This window comes from Canis lupus, chromosome 17 (assembly GCF_048164855.1).
Source record: "Canis lupus baileyi chromosome 17, mCanLup2.hap1, whole genome shotgun sequence".
NCBI classification, from domain to species: Eukaryota; Metazoa; Chordata; class Mammalia; order Carnivora; family Canidae; genus Canis; species Canis lupus.
The window spans coordinates 997,211-1,015,993 of NC_132854.1; the positions used below are offsets into that span (position 1 = coordinate 997,211).

The 18,783-nt window shown below is 54.8% G+C and overlaps 1 protein-coding gene across 8 annotated transcripts in view; it reads right to left on the reverse strand.

Moving 5' to 3' along the window:
* Nucleotides 1–245: 245 nt before the first annotated feature.
* ATP11A (ATPase phospholipid transporting 11A) overlaps nt 246–18,783 on the reverse strand; it is a 127,139-nt gene continuing 108,601 nt past the window's right edge. For 2 of the 8 annotated variants that reach the window (XM_072782355.1, XM_072782347.1), the window contains 6 exons: nt 17,201–17,336; nt 16,731–16,754; nt 11,662–11,727; nt 10,899–11,002; nt 9,180–9,345; nt 246–4,335 (listed from right to left, as the gene is read on the reverse strand). In XM_072782355.1, coding sequence (XP_072638456.1) covers nt 4,228–4,335; nt 9,180–9,345; nt 10,899–11,002; nt 11,662–11,727; nt 16,731–16,754; nt 17,201–17,336 — 604 coding nt within the window. In that variant the 3' untranslated portion in view covers nt 246–4,227. Of the gene's footprint in view, nt 4,336–5,348; nt 5,452–7,523; nt 7,611–9,179; nt 9,346–10,898; nt 11,003–11,661; nt 11,728–16,730; nt 16,755–17,200; nt 17,337–18,783 lie in introns of all 8 variants that reach the window. The other 6 variants (XM_072782349.1, XM_072782348.1, XM_072782351.1 and 3 more) reach the window with 6 other exon arrangements.

The window sequence follows — 18,783 nt, forward strand, 5'->3', positions numbered from 1 at the left end:
TGTTTTTTCTTTTTTTTTTTTTAATTTTTTTAATTTTAATTTATTTATGATAGTCACAGAGAGAGAGAGAGAGAGGCAGAGACACAGGCAGAGGGAGAAGCAGGCTCCATGCACTGGGAGCCCGACGTGGGACTCGATCCCGGGTCTCCAGGATCACGCCCTGGGCCAAAGGCAGGCACCAAACTGCTGCGCCACCCAGGGATCCCTGATTATTGTTCTTATTTATAAAGAAACCAAACCAGACATTTCTTTCATCTTTATTGCAAGCAGATTCAAGTTTCCTGCTTAAATAATCTGCAGAAAAGTCTGATATAATTATCATCGATATTATCTACAGAAATAAAAGTTAAAACCAGTAGCATACAAAATAAACTTTACAGAAATGTAAGATTTGGTTTAATCACAATTTAATTTTTTAAAGTGGGTTAATGAATTATTATCAATCAAACATTACTACCTGGAGACTGATTTATTATCTTAACTGCACCTACTATATTTCATAATTAAAAATAAATTCCAGTATTTATGATGATGACAACTATAGATACCATTCATGTTAAATACATTTTGAAGATTCTTTTATTGCATTACATAATGAATGGACATTTTAAATGGCAATGCACATCATAATTTTAAGTCAGAGACAATATATGCATATTAAAATTCTGTATACTTCGATAAGATAAAAAATAAAGCTATATAAACTGATCTTTAGATTTTTTCTGCAAAAGTAGAATCACACTTTAATACTTCCAACGCATCATCATTAAAGCTTTGTTTATAGACAATATCAGAATGATTCTCACTCCCATTCACCTAACCCTCTAACTTAAAAAAAAAAATGCATTTGCCAACTGACATTTTTCCTGTTTTTAAATGGGAAGTTTCCAAAAGAAATGTAGAAGGCAGGAAACCACACACCGAAATATGACCCAGAGCTGTTACATGAATAATGTGGATTTCAAAGTAAAGTAGGAGGAGTTGCATTAGATTATTACCAGTCAGTGCAACACGGACAAACTTCGTGCTTTTAAAGAAAAAGCCTGGAAAACTCGCTTTAGGCTGCACGGGACACTTGATGTGCAACAATTTGAGGCTAATTAGAACAGCGTGTAGGAGGCATTTCTGTACTTGAAGCTGCAAAATCTCACCAGGCCAAACAACAATTCTATAAACTCGCCAGTGCAGAAGCCGGGCGTGTGGGCCTCCTTTCCTCGGGCAGCCACCGCCCCCATGGGGGTCTGTCTGGTCTGTGTTCACCCTACAGAGTCAAACGCATGGGACTGGCTGATGTGGGTTCTAACCGGAGTTGCCAAGGGGAGGATGGCTTTTCCCCCAGCTGCCCGTGGCAGAGGGCCAGCCAAGGCTCCCAGGTGCAGGCAGAGGCCCCGCAGCTCGGAGGTCCAGACACTGCTCTCTGCCACCTGTCCTAGGGGCGGAGCTGTGGGGGGCGTCAGCCGGGAGGCCTCCCTGAGGAGGCGGCGCTTGTTAGGCAGCGGCCCTGCAGCATCGTCCATCCGTAGCCCCCTTGCACGCCCCGGGCCCGAGGTCCAAGGAGCCTTGTGTTCATGGAGCTCCTGGCAGGGTCCCCTTGGGAAGGAGGCAGGATGCTTGGAGCCCAGGGAGCATGTCTGTGCGCACTGTGTGTGTGTGTGTGCACGTGCGTGCGAGCTTGTGCACGTGCACGTGTGTGGCCCTGAGTGGACATGTTGCTGAAAGCAGGAGACGAGGACCCGGTGAGGACCACCTGTGCTTTATTGGTGACCTGCTCTGAAGGGGATGGATGGTGCGCCGTTCGGAACCAGAAGTTGGGGCCAGTGTGGGAGTTCATTAACGCGGGCAGTCCTGAACAAGATTTCCAAAACTAAGAAAAATGTTTAAAGTTGACAGGACTTGCTTGAAGGTCATTTTAAGGCAAGTAAACAGGAACTAGTGGAGATGAGAGGTGGCACCGGGTCCTATGCACACATCCATCCCAGCGGCTCTTCCGCTCTGCCTCCCGCCCACTGTCCGTGTCCAGGGACCGGGTGCAGTCTCGGGGCATTTCCCAAACCATCTGGTGAAAGCCATCTGGAGCGTGTAAGGGGTTAGTGACTTCCACAATGAGATGCACATTCTCAGAGGTTAAGTAGCGACTGTCTCAGCCCAGGGGAGAGAGGATACCGAACCATCCATCGAGAAGCTTCTATTTTAAGGCCGAAGGATGGAAATAAAAAAAAAAACACAAAAAGCAGATGAAATCTGCAATCAACTATGAAGAGCAAGCAAGCAAAATATTGTGCTCTAAATATGCCTTCAGTGAATCACTGCTGCTGGGAGCACCAAACACAAACAGGGAGAACAAAATCAAATCTGAGACTTCACATTCATTGGATATGGAGACATTCCGCTGGAACTCCCACCAGAATTTAAATGCAAAGTGGCCAAAAGTTAGTCAACTTAAAAAATAAAAGCTTTAAAAAATACTTTAAAAATTAGACGTGGTATGTTAACAAATAAATGAATCAAGAGATAGAAACAGCTATGAAAATACTTCAGTGCAAAGGCAATTTTAAGATTTCTAAAAAAATACATTACAAAGAATTTGTTAACTAAACATACAGAGAATCTGTCCCCCTACAGGTATGACGTGTATACCCATATTAGGTTCTTAAAAACGGCTGTAAAAACACACACAGCATTGTTCGCAGGGTCTAGCGCGGACGGGACGTCCGGGGCGCCACCACACATAGGACGTGGGGACGCGGGGGACGCAGGACGGACTGGACGGAGACCCCGGCGCTCTTCGTCCTTTCTCCTGGTCTTTGGTATGCTGTTTCTACTTCACCTGAACTCATCCCAATTACTCTGTGTACTCAGTTAATTCATCCCCCAGTTCAAATAAATATTTTATAGGCAAAACATGATACAATCAAGCTGTGAAATCTGGACTTTCAAAAATGCCTGGCACCTAGCGACTCCGAAGACAACTCCGTGTCCACGCACCAGCATCCCCGGTCCCAGCAGCGGCCTGGAACCCCACAGTGGGCAAGGGGCCTGCTTGTAGTTGAGCTTCTGGGTGATGCTTTCCTAAAAAGGCATCTATTTCAACATCCAAACTTTGAATCTGACTGAAATGTCTTTGTGGACCATTAAGGCTACATCAAAGAGTTATTTCTAGAAGCAAAGAGCGGTCCAGAGAAGGGATGGGGACTATCAGCACGGCAGCCTTCTGAACGTCTGCCCACCCCACCTGACCCCTGGACAGCCCATCGCAACATGGCAGAGATCTGACAACGCAAGGTCTGGTCCAGGGCGGCCACCCTGCTTTCGGGATGCAGATGCTGCCTCACCTTCAGACCTGTGTCGGCCTGAAACAGATTCTGGGAGGTGGATGCGGTCCCTGGGGGGACCTTGAAGGGGCCTGATCGGCACAGCCCGGCCAGCAGCCTTCCCCTGGAACCGGTGACACAAGCGCCCCGACAAGAGAACGCGGGGAGGCTCTACTTGTGGGGCATGAGGAAAACTACCTCTGAATGTGTCCTGGGAAGGCTTCAGTGGACAGAGCTGCCAATCGTTCACGCACAGTACTTTCTCCTCCACAGGCCAGGGCACGGGAAACACTCAGAGATCCGCACAGGGGACGCTAGCTCCCTTGGAGAGGCAAACTCCCCCTCAGACAGATCCCGACAAGCAGCTTCGCTAGGTGGCAGGTGGGACAGAAGCAGGACAGTCCAGGACGTGGACGGGCTGTGGGAACAGGTGACGCCAGGTTCCAGTCTGGCCAGCTCCAGGAGCACGAGGACCGGAGTGCTGCAGACGAAGCAGCACAGAGGCCCGGCCAGCACGTCCCACAGTGAGGACTGGGCCGCTGTGCTCAGGATTGATGGCGGTGCGGCCAGCCCTGCTCAGGGTGATGGTCACCACCACACGGTGTCCTCCTCTGGTGGCACCTGAGACTAGAGGCCTTGGCCCGGGATGCCCCGGGCTGTGTGCGCCCTTCCTTGCAGCCCAACTGAAGCCCGAGGGAGGCCGTGTGGGGCCCCCAGACCCAGGAGAGGCGGCGCGCCAGCCGTGTGCTCCAGACAAGTCCGGTTGTTCTTGTGCCTCCCCGGGGGGTGTGGAGAAGTACACGTGCGCGGCTCTCAGAGGCTTGGACTGGCGGCCCGTCCGCCAGCAGTGCCCGTGGGGCGCAGGACTGGGAGGTGATAGCTGTGCGGGAGACCCTTGAGGGAGGCCACGTCAGCGTCACCTGTTTTGTGTGCGGGCCTGGAACATGGCCCAGGGGCTGGGGCTCTGTGGACAGGCCAGGAGGGTGAGTTCTGGGAGGTGGTCGTGGCCGCACGTGCATGTGCTCTGTTGGAGAACAGAAAGGATAGCGTCAGTCCCAGGACCCCGTCCCCCTACCAGGAACCCTGCCTACCCTGCTCTGACGCTGCCTGTGGGGACTCCCGTTCCAGACACAGGCCGGGCTTGTGTGTCCCATATGACTGAGAATATGGAACCAGCGTGCTGACCGCGTTCTGGCTACGAACAGCTACCCTGCTTGGTTGGCTCCACCGTCAGGTACACCCGGGGTGAGTCACTGTAAAGCCTGTGCCAGAGGGACAGAGACTGCCTGGGGACCGAGACTGGGGCCCAGGGTCCCCTCCACGCACACAAACATGGTCTGTGTGGGTTCTCAGGGCCCAAGGAAGCCAGCAACCTCGCCTAGACATTGTTAAATTTACCAGGCAGCAGGGATGGGGGCAGCAGTGCAGGAGAAACTGGTCTTCCAGGGATTACCGTCCTCAGGCACACCTGCTCCTGGACAAGAAGGCAGGTGTGCCTGTCGTGCCTCGGAGCCCAGCTCAGGGTGCTTCGTGCATGTGGCTGCATTTCCACACCTTTCTGGGGCAGACACGGCTCCACGTGTCGGCTGATGGACAACGGAGGACCTGGGCCAGACGTCTGCCTGGGTGTATTCAATGTGAATTGTGCAATATCCCACTTTTTCACAATTTGGTCTTTCCTGATACACCTTTAAGAGGAAGCTCCTTCCAGGACCACAGCTGAGAAATGAGCTTTGTTCCACAGACTAACCACAGGGCACGCAGGGTGAGTGGCCTCCCATAAATGCATGTGGAAAGACGCTGGCCATGGCACCTGTGAGTATGTGCATGCTGTACACAGCCACAGGCAGCCCAGCCATGCTCAGGTCACTTACCTGGGAGAAATACACATGTGTGCGTAAAAAGTGTTTGTTTTTCATCATGACCCTTTGTTACCAAAATGGCACAGCACAGCAAAACTTTGGAGGAAAAATGGACAGTTTGGAAGGATCACAGCACACCCAGGAGGCCTGCCAGCAGTGTGGCAGACACTGTTACCTATCCTTGGCTAATGGCGCCTCGGCCGCGGCAAGAGGTCCTTCAGAAGTGGCCCGTCCATGCTCGGCGCAGCAGCGACCGATGCTTTGAGTTTCGTGCTCTGCTGCAAGGTGAGGAAAAATACTGAGAGGGGCTGCGCCTGGCCCCCAAAGCACTTCCCGTTGGAGAGTGCGACCCTGCCTCACAGCCGGGCATGGGGCCTGAGCCAGCAGTGCGTGTCCCCTGGACGTCCATGTGAGCCGGGGGCAGTGGGATGGGCACAGGCTCTCCATGTGGGCGCTGCCAGGGAAGGAGCTGGTCTTCCTAACTGCCCTTCACGTGACAAAGACCGAGGGTCAGGACAGGGCACGGAGAGGAGAACAGGGCAGGCCCGGGCAGTGGGCTGAGGGCCCGTGGGCAGCTCAGCAGGAAGGGCCAGACTGGCTGCTCCCACGCAGCTTCCTCAGTGCTTACCCCCGGGGGAGGAACCGCACCTGCCTGTCCCTCTGCCCCCGTCCGCCGCCCCGACTCCTGTTGGACACATGAGTCCCACCCAAGGCTAGACCCCCGAGAGGTGTGGGTGTCACAGTGCCGCAGGTCAATGCGGCCAGGCATCCCAATGCTGGCTTTCTAGTCAAACGTATTAGGGTCTCGGTCACCAGGAAGAGGGAATTTTAAGAGGTGAAGAAGTATGAAGTGTGAGATGCAGGATGTCTCCTGACGAGGGGAAGGATGAACTAATCGGGGCATGGGCTAACCCAGCTGAATGCGTGTGCAAGTACGTACACGTAGGTTACGTAGGCAAACACATAAAACCTGTGGTGCCTGTGACGTTTTTGATTTTAGCAGAACAGGTGGAAGGAAATGCCATCCACATAAAGGAAGACTGGTCCAGGTCTATTCCTCCAAAGCTTTGCAGGTGTCTGGGTGGGTTCCCAGAAGCACAAGCGCCCGCCCGTGTGCATACCATGTGCTCTGGCCGGTGCAGGTGTGGCCGTGGATGCTGCAGCCGCCCAGCACCAGCCTGCCCCAAGCAGCCAGAGGCGGCTGTGAGAGCAACTCGTAGCAAACCTCATCCGTCAACAGGGCAGTCATGTAATTCTAGCCCAGAGTTGGCAAGATTTAATCCATCTCATAAGCACATCCTATGACTTATGGTGCTCCTTCTAATACGTGCATCCCAAACGTTTCCAAGTATGTACGTAGTGAGATGGAATCATGTCATTTATTCTAGCAAGTTCTGATGGCACCAGAGTAGAAAAATTTTGATTGTTGATAATTACCAGAAGTTAAAAAATGTACCATCCTGTTAGTTAAAAAAACAGTATTTGAACTTGAGGAGGAACAGTCATTTAAATAAAACAACCTTTTCTTACTGGGATATTTTCCAATGAACTCAGCTGCACCAGGAAACACATATTTTCAAAGCATCTCTGATATGAAGCCTCCGTGAATGTGGCATTCAGACACATGGACAAACAGACAAGAAACGGGCAAAGCCATCCCTGGGCAGATGTGTCCCTACAATCTTGGCTACTCGTGGGCACACTGAGTCCCGGCAGCTGCCACAGACGTGGCCCCGGACGTGGCCCCGTGCTGCCAAGAAATAAGCCAACACTACCGTGTACAGCAAAGTAGAGGCTTTTCCTTAAAACAGATTTTTTTTTTTTAAAAAGTTAAAAGAAAATTCAAAAAACTACTTGGCCCAAACACATCTCTCTGTCTCTGTCCCTGGTCGGAGTGGCTCAGCCCGAGCCCTCTCTTTTCTGCAAGGCCCTCTGGAGGGCCTCAGTCTCCCTGTCCGTGGAATGGGTGCATGAGTGAGGAGGTCCTGCTGTCCACGCGCCACGGGCTGCAGAGAGGGTGTGGTGCTGAGACGACTCGGCTCACGTAGGCTCCAGCAACTTGGGAGGGGCCGCACCCACACCTGCGTGCAAGGGCCGCTGGTAGCCACTGGCCAGTGTGCAGCCCTAAGCGCTGGCCAGGGGCGTGGGGACCTGGCCCCTCCCGTGGACACAGAGCACAGGCCACAGCCTGGGCAGCCCTCAGACCCAGGTCGCCCCAGGAGCTCCTGACACATGCACATCCGGGACAGCAGAGGCCAGCCCGGGAGCAGAGGGGGATGGCTCTCAGCGAGCAGGCGGCCCTCTCTTCCTGTGACTGTAACCCCACCGCCAAACGACAGAAAAGCATCACCTTGTTCCGTTAGAAACTCAGACTGCTGGAGGTCTGAGAGAGCATAAAGATGGTGGACTGCTCGACAGAAAGGCACTGGTTCTTAGTCTGCAGTCCCAGAGGGGCCGAGGGGCCATGCGCGCCGCGAGACAAGTGGGGGCGGTTAGTGGACAGACAGGTGAGACAAGGGAAGGAGGAAGGAAGAGAGAAACAAGTTAAGGCGGTCCGAGCCCAGTCAATCGCAGGAACCTCCCTCGAGCATCCCGTCACCGTGAAGCAAACCAGGAGTGGGTCTCTGCCCGGAACAACCCGGCCCCCCGGGCGGAAACCCTCCTCGGACTCCTCCTTCCCCACACACCCCCTTCCCCGGATGCCCCGTTCCCTGCTTCGCAGGATGCCCCGTTCCCTGGATGCCCCCTTTCCTGGACACCCCTTCCAGGACACCCCCTCCTGGATGCCTGCTACCCTGGATGCCCCCCTCCCCGGGCGCCCCCTCCTGGATGCCCCCTCACTGGACGCCCCCTCCCAGAAGCCCGTATCCCTGGATGCCCCCTCCGGGACAACCCCTCCTGGAGGGCCTCTCCTCCTCACGGCCATCCACACTTGTCATAAGGCAGTGTCGCTCGAGAGCTCAGAGCACAGGCATCCACGCACACTCCTGCGCTCTGCCAGGCTGACTACGAACACGTGGGCTCAAGCTGGGAACCACCAGGGAGGGATGGGGCGCTATGCCCAATGTTATAAACTAGACCGAGGCTTCAGAGGAAGTTCGCCCACCCTGATCCCCTTCAATCCCTGAATCGGGTGGAGGAGGGGCACACGGTGCTGGGACCTCACTCGCTGCAAACCCCATGGGGGCCTAGCTCTTTCCCATCCATCCCAGAGGCCGGCCAACTGCACTTGGAGCCTGAGTGCTGGGGCCATCTGAGCTTCCAGAGCTTTCCCCTGGCCCTAGAGGGCATGGATCATCCGCCCACCTGCAGGCCCACCTGTGTTCCACAGGGAAGACATGCACCTGCAGGGAGAGTCCTGCTCTGCCTTCTGCATACTTGGCAGGACCCTCCCTTCTCTTTATGAAGGCTCTGCACCTCCCCGAGATCTTGGGGTGAGGGGTGAGGGAGTGTGCCCTCCCTGAGAACACGAGCAGCCCAGAGTGGTTCTGGGAAGCTCCGAGTGACATCTGCTGCTGTTCGTCAGCCAGGGTGGGCGTTCTGCACAGGTCACTGCTCTCCCGAACCCAGAACTCACTCGCCTGTTGGCCTCAGTGGGGATGGTGGAAAGTGTGGGACCCTAGTGCTCACCAGAATTCCCAGAGTCAGTGCCAGTGTTTTAGCCACATCCCCCACACCCGAGACTTGGGCAACTTTGCCTTCAAGGTAATTAATTTAAAACACTTTTTCAGAGTCACAAAAGAAGAATTTGCCTTCTGAGCTGGCTGAGTCCTTGTCTGCCCATCTTTCTCCTATTTCGGCTGACTAGCTTCTGGGTCACCCTGCACCTCACCTGGGTTCATGCTTAAAATCCTCCGCGGCATTGTGAGGACTCCTCACGTTGCCAAGCACAAACCTCTCCTGCTTTCCCTACAGTGACCACAGCGCTTGTTCTGGCTGGGCTCCAGGGCATGCACACAGCCCCCTTCCTTCCCCCATGGGCCCACCCCCGTGGCCCCGCCTGTACCTGGACTCTCTCTGTGGCGCTGGGCCACAGCTGCCTACACAGGACTTTCTTGAGAACGTCAGGAAGGAGGCTGACAGTGATGAGGAGGATGATGACCAGCCAGGCTGGGCCGCTGGACAACATCTGGATGAACACATAGTACATCCTTTGATAATTGAGGAATGGCCTAGAAAACAACAGATGGGCAGGTCGGTGGTCACCCAGGGGACGCCAAAACCCGGGCCCATCTTCTCTGCACCTGTTCCCGGAGATTTTACCACTGTCACCGACCCTCAGGGCACTTGGCCCATGTGCGCTAACTACTCGTGAGCAGGGGGCGCAGGGCTGTAAGCAGTGGGGGAAGGAGGCAGGAATTCCACAAATCAGCCCTAAGACAGGGGAAGTCCTCTGGAGATTTCAGGACAGCACAAAATGTCTTTAAAGCATGAAAATTGGTGATTTTTTTTTTTTTTTTTTGTATCCCGGAATCATAACCTGAGCACTGGCTATTAACACGCAGAGGACGGCACAGGTTCTGATCAGCAGGGCTGGTTAACCCGGGATTCAGACTGTAAAAAAAGCCATTTTCCTATGAAAATAGCACAAATGGTCTCCCACCCAGGCAAACCTATAATTCAAGAAAATATCTACACTAGGACCCATGAGAGGAGCTGGGAGGGACCAGTGGTGAACGCCAGGCCCGGGGGCTGGGCTCACAGGTTTTCAGGATGAACTGTGGGCCCTCGGGGATCAAGGCTGGAAACCACCTAGCTCAGCACCTACAGGTCCCAGAGAGCATGCAGTGCACAGCGCTGGCACTAGAGGTCAGAGAAGCTCGGAGAGGTGGGGCGGGCAGCCCGCTGCGGGGAGACCACACAGGGGAAGATGTTTCTGGCCAGCATGCTCCATGGGCGGCACTCCCAGGTCCCAGCTGCATCCCAGGAAACACTCTGCCTCACAGGGAGGTGGGGCGCACACAGGAGAATTACAGAAAATGCAGTATGTGCTGTAATGGGAGCAGGGACGAAAGCTTAGGCAACCGGGTGACAAGGTGGGACTGCCCTGACTGCGCAGGGGCTCAAGGGAAGCCCAAGGAGGGCGCTGACGCATGGGGTTCTGAAGGATACATAAGAGCTCACAGGGTCGGCTAGTCTGAAAGGATGTCTGGGCAGAAGGAACAGAAATGAGCCAAGGTATGGCAATAAGAGCACCAGGAGAGATGCCACACACAGCCACTCCTCGCCCCTAACAGGGGCCACCAACCCAGCACCACGGGTTTATTGTCCTGTTCACGTCTCACTCAGGTTTGTTTTTAACCTGGCAGCCACGGCAATCTCTCTACAGAGCACTGGGACTCGGCTGCCCCTCTGCTGAGCGTCCTGGGTGGTCTTTGGGCCAGCCCTGCCGGTGTTCCCATGACACCTGCTCACCACTGCCGCAGCACGGGAGGCTGGACTCAACATGCCAGACACACATATAACCTGGGACCCACCCCGGGAGGCAGCCAGGACACCCGAGATGAGCAGGCCGGCCCCCTCCCAGGCCCTGGGTTAAAGGTCTCCTCTGACCTGCAATAAAGGAGGTCCCTGGAGCCTGGGCACCCACTCTCCCACGTTCCACTCAGCGTTGCTCCCCCACAGAGAACGTGGGTCCTGCCTTGCCGCAGGAACGAGGTCGTGCGGGATGCACGCTGGGGCTCTGGAAGCAAGCTCCGCAGGACTGAGTACCCCGAGCTCCTACCAGATAATCCCTCCCCAGAGGAGGGAGAAGACGATGTAGAACAGCAGCGACCCCCAGATGACAAAGTGGTTTATCCACGTCCAGTAGTGCGTGTCGAGCGCCAGCTGAAACACAGACATGGGCAGTGAGGTGGGCTGGAAGGGGCCGCGGTAGCAAGGACTGAAAGCCAAGGAGAAGAGAGGCAAACGGACAGACCACCCTGGCTCCCCAGCGGCCAAAGCGCCCACACAAACCTGCTGAGGAAGGGAACCTGAGGTTCCCCCGGAGAGAAGGCACCGCCCACACATCCCAGGGACACGCCTGGAGCGTCTCCCACACGCGGAGAACCCAGTGGAGCAGCTACCTTGTCAGCTGCCTTCCCACCGAGGACGCACACTGAACACGGACCCTGGTTTGACTGCGACAAGACATGACTTCCCCCAGTACGTTCACTGACTATTTGTGTGTGTGTGTGTGGGGGGGGGGCTGCTCGCTGTTTAAAAGAATTTGAATCTGACTCGTTTCCAATAAAAAGCTCATTCCCTCATTTACCTTCTGTGTAATTCTAGTTCACAGAGCAGGTGGCCTGGTGTAGGGCTGGGGGGGCCTCGGGGGGTGCGGACCTAGGGAGGGTGGGCCCGGGGTGTGGGGCTTGGGGGGGCTGCATCCTGAGGGGCTGCGGGCCTGGGGGTGTCCAGCCTGTGCCCAGTTGATGACAGACGGGGTGGCGCGCCCACAGTGGTTGGCTGGGCCGTAAGGAGGAATGTCTGTGGCAGGAACTCACCTTCAGTGTCACTGTAAATACCATCACGGTGAACACCAGCGTCCCAAACGTCCAGTTTCCAAAGATCTGTAGGGAAAAGAGTCCAGAGTCTCCACTTAATACACACAGTTCCCCCTGCACGTTCGAAACAGGACTGTCTCACCATGCTCCGTGCCAGAAGCCCAGACCCCACACACACAGGGACCAAGTTTGTCACTGACAGAAGCCAGGGCCAGGCCAGCAGCTCAGGGAAGGGCTCAGAGCCTGTCCTGCTGGGCCCTGGATGCCGGCCCCTCCACACTCAACAGACAGTGTCTTAACAAGGCAGACGGCGGGGACAGAGTCCCCAGGAGCTGGAGCGTGGTGCGCACAGGGCGGCTGCAGCTCTGCAGCTCTGCGGCCTTGTGTTCACATGGGAGGGACACGGCCCCGCTCCCCGCTCTGCGCTCCTGCAGGCTTCAGAGTGAATTCAGGAGGGCTGGCTACTGTCCTCCAAACTCAAACACCTGCCCGCCCTGAGAACCAACCACCAGCCGCTGGTGGGCGGGAGAGCATGACCACGTCATGACCATGTCACCAACCAGGATCACAGGGTGAGGGGAACTGGAGGCAGGCCCGCAGGCGAGTGCTGGCCTCCAGCCCCCAGCCCCCAGGGGGACATGCCCACCTGCTGGGGGGGGGGTGCTGGGGGCAGCGAGACTCTGCATGGCACCGCGAAGCTGCACTAGTAAAAACACAGGCTCAAACCACAAAAACAAGACATTTCTCAACTACAGACACAGACACAGAAAGCAAAATACTGACTTTCTCATCGGGGAAAAACCAGTCCTTGGGGGATTTTAGTCCACGGGAGCTATTCTCCTTGAGATTTCTGCAGAATCCCCTAAGCACAGCCTCCTCCTGGTGTACGGGGACCAAGCCTCTTAGAAAATGCACCTACGACTTCTTTGAAAGAAAGCAGCCCTAGTTCACAAAGAATTAAAAAGCTGGAACACCACGGCTTTGTGTGTGGTGACTTCAACACAGAACGAATCTACATGTGGCTCCGGGGGCACAGTTACTGGGCCTCTGCACACGTCCGGGGAGGCAGGAAGCTCCCTGTAGGACCTTGAACTGCCGCGAGGACTTCCTGTGGCACACGGGCCCCCACAGACCCCCCACTGACCCCCACTGACCCCCACTGACACCTGCCCATCCCTGGGAGCAAAACGAGCTTCTGACACTGACACACGGGGGGCTTCCTGGAGGCGACTCTGCCTCTGGGGACACCCGCAAAGTCCCAAGATGGTGCTGGTGGCTGCATTGGGGAGGGAGTTCCTGGCATCTCGCGGCTGGGGCTGGGTGTGCTAACCGCTCAGGGCGGCCCCATGAAAGCCTGCAACTTTCCAGCCCTAACAGGCAGTAATGCCCAGGGAAGGAACTCTGGTCAGGAAGTGCTGTCTTGTCAATGTTAACTTTGGGGGCAGGAAAAATGTTAAACTCTGGGACCGGGTGCAGCTGGCAGCAGCCTGTGAAAGTGCTCGGCCAGCAGGGTGTCAGGACACAACACTGCATTTGTTTTTGCTGGAAGCCGATGTTTGCAGACAAAAGGACAGGGTGAGCCACAGCAGGTTGGGGCAGCCTGCAGCCCAGACCCCGAGTGGGCCTGTCACGGGGGCCTGGCGGGAGGCCTGCCTCCTGCTCTTCCTGACACCGTGAGCCTGTGGTCACCACCCAACAGGGCAGGGAGCATGGAAACACTTCTGAAGCATCAGATGACAGCAAACTGCAGAAGCGTGAGGGTGCACAGCAGGGGCACAGGGGTGCACCAACAGTATCGTGAGCTGGCAGATCCGTAGACTTGGTGACTAGCAGACCCGGGGAGAGGTCTCCTGACGCCTCGCCAGCAGCGCACGTGGGCCTTGGCTGCAATGGTTACAGGCACGCAGCAGAAGCGCACAGCTGTGTCGACTCCAGAACGGAGAGGTTGCGAGCCCTGGTGCTGCCCTGGGCAGGCAGTTCCTGACCCGCTGGAGTTAGGCCCCAGCTCCACACCCGGCTGGAGGCTCAATGGAAATCACTGCGCTTAACTCTGGGAACAAGCATCCCTTGAATGCAGCTTCCCACTAGCCTCTCAAGGGCTCTCGAACCCAGCTCCACATAGGTTTGGGGCGGGGGGAGTCACAAAATGTACTGTACACCTTTCTGGAGGAAAGCGTTTCTGGAATGTACCTTTCAACTAGCTTCTCACGTAAGGGAGTTAGAACCTATTTTCTCAGCAGTGGTGGAGGCGCAAAGGGAAAGCAGTCTACTTATCTCTGCAAACACCCTCCTAATGTCTTTATTTGCTGCAGGTAGAAGGCTCACTGCTAGTATTACTGAAGTTGTTTACCATGATTTCTTTGGATTGGGGGAGAGAGGTGGGAGGCAGGATGCCCCCCCAAGTCAGCTGTCCCCCTCTGTGCTAGGCTGTCCAGAGGGTTTGCTCCCTGTGTGCCATCCGTCCCGCCCCAGGAGGAGGCCTGGCCTGGTGTCCTACGGGAGCACTCCCCTCCACACAGACTTCCAGGGACTTTCCAGCCTCTGTCGGGGACACGAACACCTAGCAAGCACCCACGAGCCCCAGGACCCCCCCAACCGGGCCTCTGTTCTCCAGGAGCATCTTGTAGGAAAGTGTTCTGCTCACAAAAGCCCTCACACCCAACCAACTTTATTTTCACGTGTGAAAATATTCCACAACAGACATAACTGTGTTTTCTCAAGATCCCGGCCATAAAAATCCCGTCCATGCTCCCTTCACACAGACTCCCTACTTCTAGGGTGTGTGCGGTCACCATCTGGCCTCTGTGTCAGCCGACTTCTGTTACCACACGTGCCAGCCCCGTCCAGAGCTGAACCTGCTGCTCCATGAGAGTGAGGAACGGTCTCAGTGCTCTAGTTTGCGGCAGCAGGAGAAATAACGTTGGCTTTGGCTCTTGTGTCTGCGTAGAACATGTTCCTACCAAGAAGTGATGGTGAGCATCCCCTGACACCCCACGTGACCTACGAACACTCCTACAGGATGATGTAGATCTCAAGGAGTCCTCACCTCCCCATGGTCGATGGGATGGGGCTTCTGAACCGTCATGCCCCGAAATGCTTCTGGCCAGGAAGGGTGGTTGGACAGAATGGACGGGCATTGACTCCTGCTGTGCATGCGCCAGGGGCACCGTCAGCCGCCGGAGACTGGCCCTCAATGTACCCGGGTTACTACAGAGCCAGGCTACAGTGCCATCCTAGTTTTGTGGGCCATCTCACCTTAGCACCAAAGCCGATGAGAATGTAAGAAAACCATCCTGATGAGAAAGGCTCCATGTGGAGTTGTGGGGGGCCCTGGAGTCAGAACAGCAGACATTTAACCTTGGCCTTTCCTTGCATGGAGTGGCTTTGGGCTGTCCCAGCCTCTGGGGGCTCCTGTCCCCTCAGATACGGGAGGGAAATGTGCTCCCTCAAGACCGCGGGTGCTGTGGTTCCTCCTCACTCGCTCTCACAGTGCTGGTTTTCAGGCTCTCCGCCGTCTACTGCAGGAAACTTTGCCTCTCAAACACGTCACTGTGGGCAAACACCTCACACTACAGGCCCTACTTGGTACCAACTGACCTGCACACTGGGGCACAGTATTGCTGGGCTACTGAGCAGCCTGTGGTGGTAATGAGGATAAGCGCTGGGCCACAGGTCAGGGTTCAGGTACCCTGCAGGCTCCAGGCGTCCTATGGAAACAGGCCAGTCAGGAGGAGAGCAGAAGGCACCCAGGAACAGGCAGGAACTCCTGCAAGGCACCACTGCCCCCTGACCCTCATCAGCATGAGGAGCAGCTGGAGGGGGCTTGGCCAGGAGCATGTCAGGGCTCCAGGGGTTTGAGCACGAGGAGGAGACACTTGCCCAGGCCTCATGAGGGACCAGCACTGCAAGGCCACACCATGCCTGCCCTGGGCACGACCACGTCCAGGGTGCACAGGCACACACATATTTTCGTGCATATCCATTCCCACTGAAACTGTGTCCTAGGGATGCTCGGGAGGTACCAGTCACTTTGCTAAGTTCTATTGAGACGGAGGCAACTAAGGAGCGGAATAAAATAGTACCATCAATTTTACACAAAACCCCTGAGTTTGAGTGCCCGAGAGTGTACAGTCCTTAATCTGTACAGTCCTTAATCTGTCTGAACTCAGGCCCAGGTGAGGAGCCTTTCGCGGTACTGACAGTTGACCTCGGTCTAGACGTCCCAGCTCTGGAGACACAAAATCTTAGTTCTTCCCAAGGTACATGCAGGACAGAAGTCCCGTGGATGCCCTGCAGGAGCACAGTCCCTGCCAGCGTCCAGGGGTTACCCAGGTGAACAAAGACAAAGAACGAATCCTAGAAAAATGTCAAGCTTAAAAGAAAAAAAAAAAGGTCAAGCTTTAAAAAAAGTCCAATGAAATGTTTAAAACGTTTTTCAAGATCAATTTAGGAAAAGTTGATTTAAGTTACAATGAAAGAGCAGCACCTTTTAGTAATGAGAGGAAAGAAAAAACTTGCCACTCGCCAGTGAATAGTCCGCCCACCTGGCAGGGAGAGTGTGCTCCCGAGAGACAGAAGGAGGACTCAGCAGGAGGAGAGGCCCTCATGCGGCGCAGGGAGCTTCTACCCACAGATCACCTCCTGCACGCGCCAGCAGTGCTGGGTCAGCGCGGCTGCTAAACCCAGGCACCTGAGCATCCCCCATGTGCACCTGCTATTCCTGACCTGCGCCCAACACTTGGTGCTGCGTCTCCACTGGGCATCCCGTACCTGGGACGGTGCCTTGCATGGAAGTTTAAGGGACGTTTAAATATATCAAATCCACTTAAACACCACCACTTCCTCGGCTGGCCAGCCTGACACAGAAACTGAGAGAAGAAACAGCAAGTACAAAACCAGATGCAGACATACTCGTCTAATGCAGCGCTGGCCCCGCGTGGGGGCCGGCGGCAGCCCACAGGTTTCTACCGACAAAGCACACAGAAGTCGCCACAAGTGAAAATATTTCGAGAAATATTTTATTTTTAATGCACTTCAAAACATAAAGGACAAACCCACAGTTTTCTTACCATGTGTGTGTTGGTGGTCATTATCTGAGAGTGGGGAGGGAGGCCAGTGGCAAAAAGACAAAAGCAAGATACGAATAAACAACCCCCAGAGATTATGCAAACGACCAGAGGGCTGACTGGCTATCAGCCAACTACAAATCTACTCCTTGCAAAGACAACAGATACTTAAGGTAAGTATGTAAAAAAATGCTACAATGTGTTAAATATGAAATTAATTCCCATAAGAAATAGGCTATGCCAGAGTGATGGGCATAGCTGGAGGAGCAGCTAGTGGTGGACGGGCTCCCACAAGCCTGTAGCTCTCAAGAGGGGTATTCCCTGGGGAGCAGAGCCACACAGAGCACAGCACTTACAGGTGCCCGCGGCCCCCAGGGGTTGACGCCCACATACCAGGCCGCACAGGCCCCCCTGCCCCGTGCCCGATGGGGACCTGGAGCAGCCCAGCCAACAAGATGTGGTTCCACACTAACCTGTCCATTGCTGGTCACCGTCGTGTTTTCAAACATGAAATAAGCACCAAAGAAGAATACCAGAGCATCAAATACTCCTAAGAATGTCCAGTAAATGAACACACGCCAGCGGAGTAGAGCGTTCTTAGCAATATCTCTGTGTAAGCAAATAGGTGAGATTGCAGGTCAGTAAAACCAAACCCCCAAGGTGACCAGGCCGTCTCCAAGCCCTGCAGTGACCATCTGTCCAGGAAATCCCTTTGGCCACTGTGCTACCCTAGGCTGCAGAGCCCACTGGCTGTGAAAGTGGGCAATGGAGAATCGGGCCTTGTACCCAGGACCCAGGGTCTGTCTGCAGGGGGCCACCCTGCCTGTGCAGGTGTGGCTCCCCTCCTCTGCTTAATGCCCTCTGCACCTGCACTGGGGCTGGCCCTGATCTCATAGCCTTCTGGGGGAATCCCAGCAGGCTCCTCCCCATGCCATCACATGGAATGTGTCCCCAAGTCACACACTGCATGTGCTCTGGCCGCCTACCCTATGGCCACCTGCTGGACACCCCTTGTCCCTTCACCCCATGCTCTGCCTGGCTCCACCAAGGCCTTGGGGCAGACACGGTACAGAAGCAGAGCCAGAGGACAGTGAACAGAGCAAACATGCTACAATGGCACAGGGACCACATGGACAACATCCCCATGGGATCAAAGGTGAAGGGCAGACAATGGGTTCGGTTCCCTCCCTCCAGGGGGACACGGATGTGCCTAAGGCAGACAGACGCTCACATGTCTGCTTGTGAATGGATCAGGACACAAGGCCCATGGACCTTCCCGCGTCACGCAAACTGTGGGTGTCAGGCTCCTGGCATAGCTCCCGCTGCGACTCATATAGCTGTTAGCCCACAGGAGGCCAACCCTGATGGTATACGGTGAGCTCCACGCTTGCTTTACTGCCCACCGCAATCATGCGGGGCTCCAGGGCTCCCAGACACAATGCCGCGGCCAACGCTCTGACGAAGCCCATGACGCTGGCTAGCAGTCTGCAGTGTGTGGGTGCAGGACCCCCCCCTCCCCCAGTAAGTGCTGGATGATACTGGTGCTCATGTCCGGGGGGCACCGCTCAACCCTCCGTGGGACATTGTCAGGCAGTAACCACCAGGGAAACCGGGTAAGTGCTTACAGAATCTGTGCATTCTTAAAACTACACACGCATCTAACATTATCTGATATGAGGAATTTACTCTAAAAAGCCACAAAAACAGTTAACATACTGAATCTGCCAGCAATCTTGGAGTACACTCCAATACAGCAGAAAAACACTTTTTCCCAATTGTTAGAAAACACTTTTTGGCAAAAAAGAGCACTATGACATCAGATCTACTAGCTTTCCTTTTTATCTCATGGAAGGGAATGTATTTGGCTTTAAAGGATAATGGAGGCTACAAACCACTGGAGTCACCGGGATGGAAGCTCTGATCCCAGGTCCTCCTCTAACTACTAAAAAGCCTGTTAGATACAAACTGGCTGACAGGCTCATTTCAAATCCTCGCTCTAAATTCGCAGTATATTTACTGAAGTCACATTGCTTCCCATGGAAGCGAGGGTACCAGC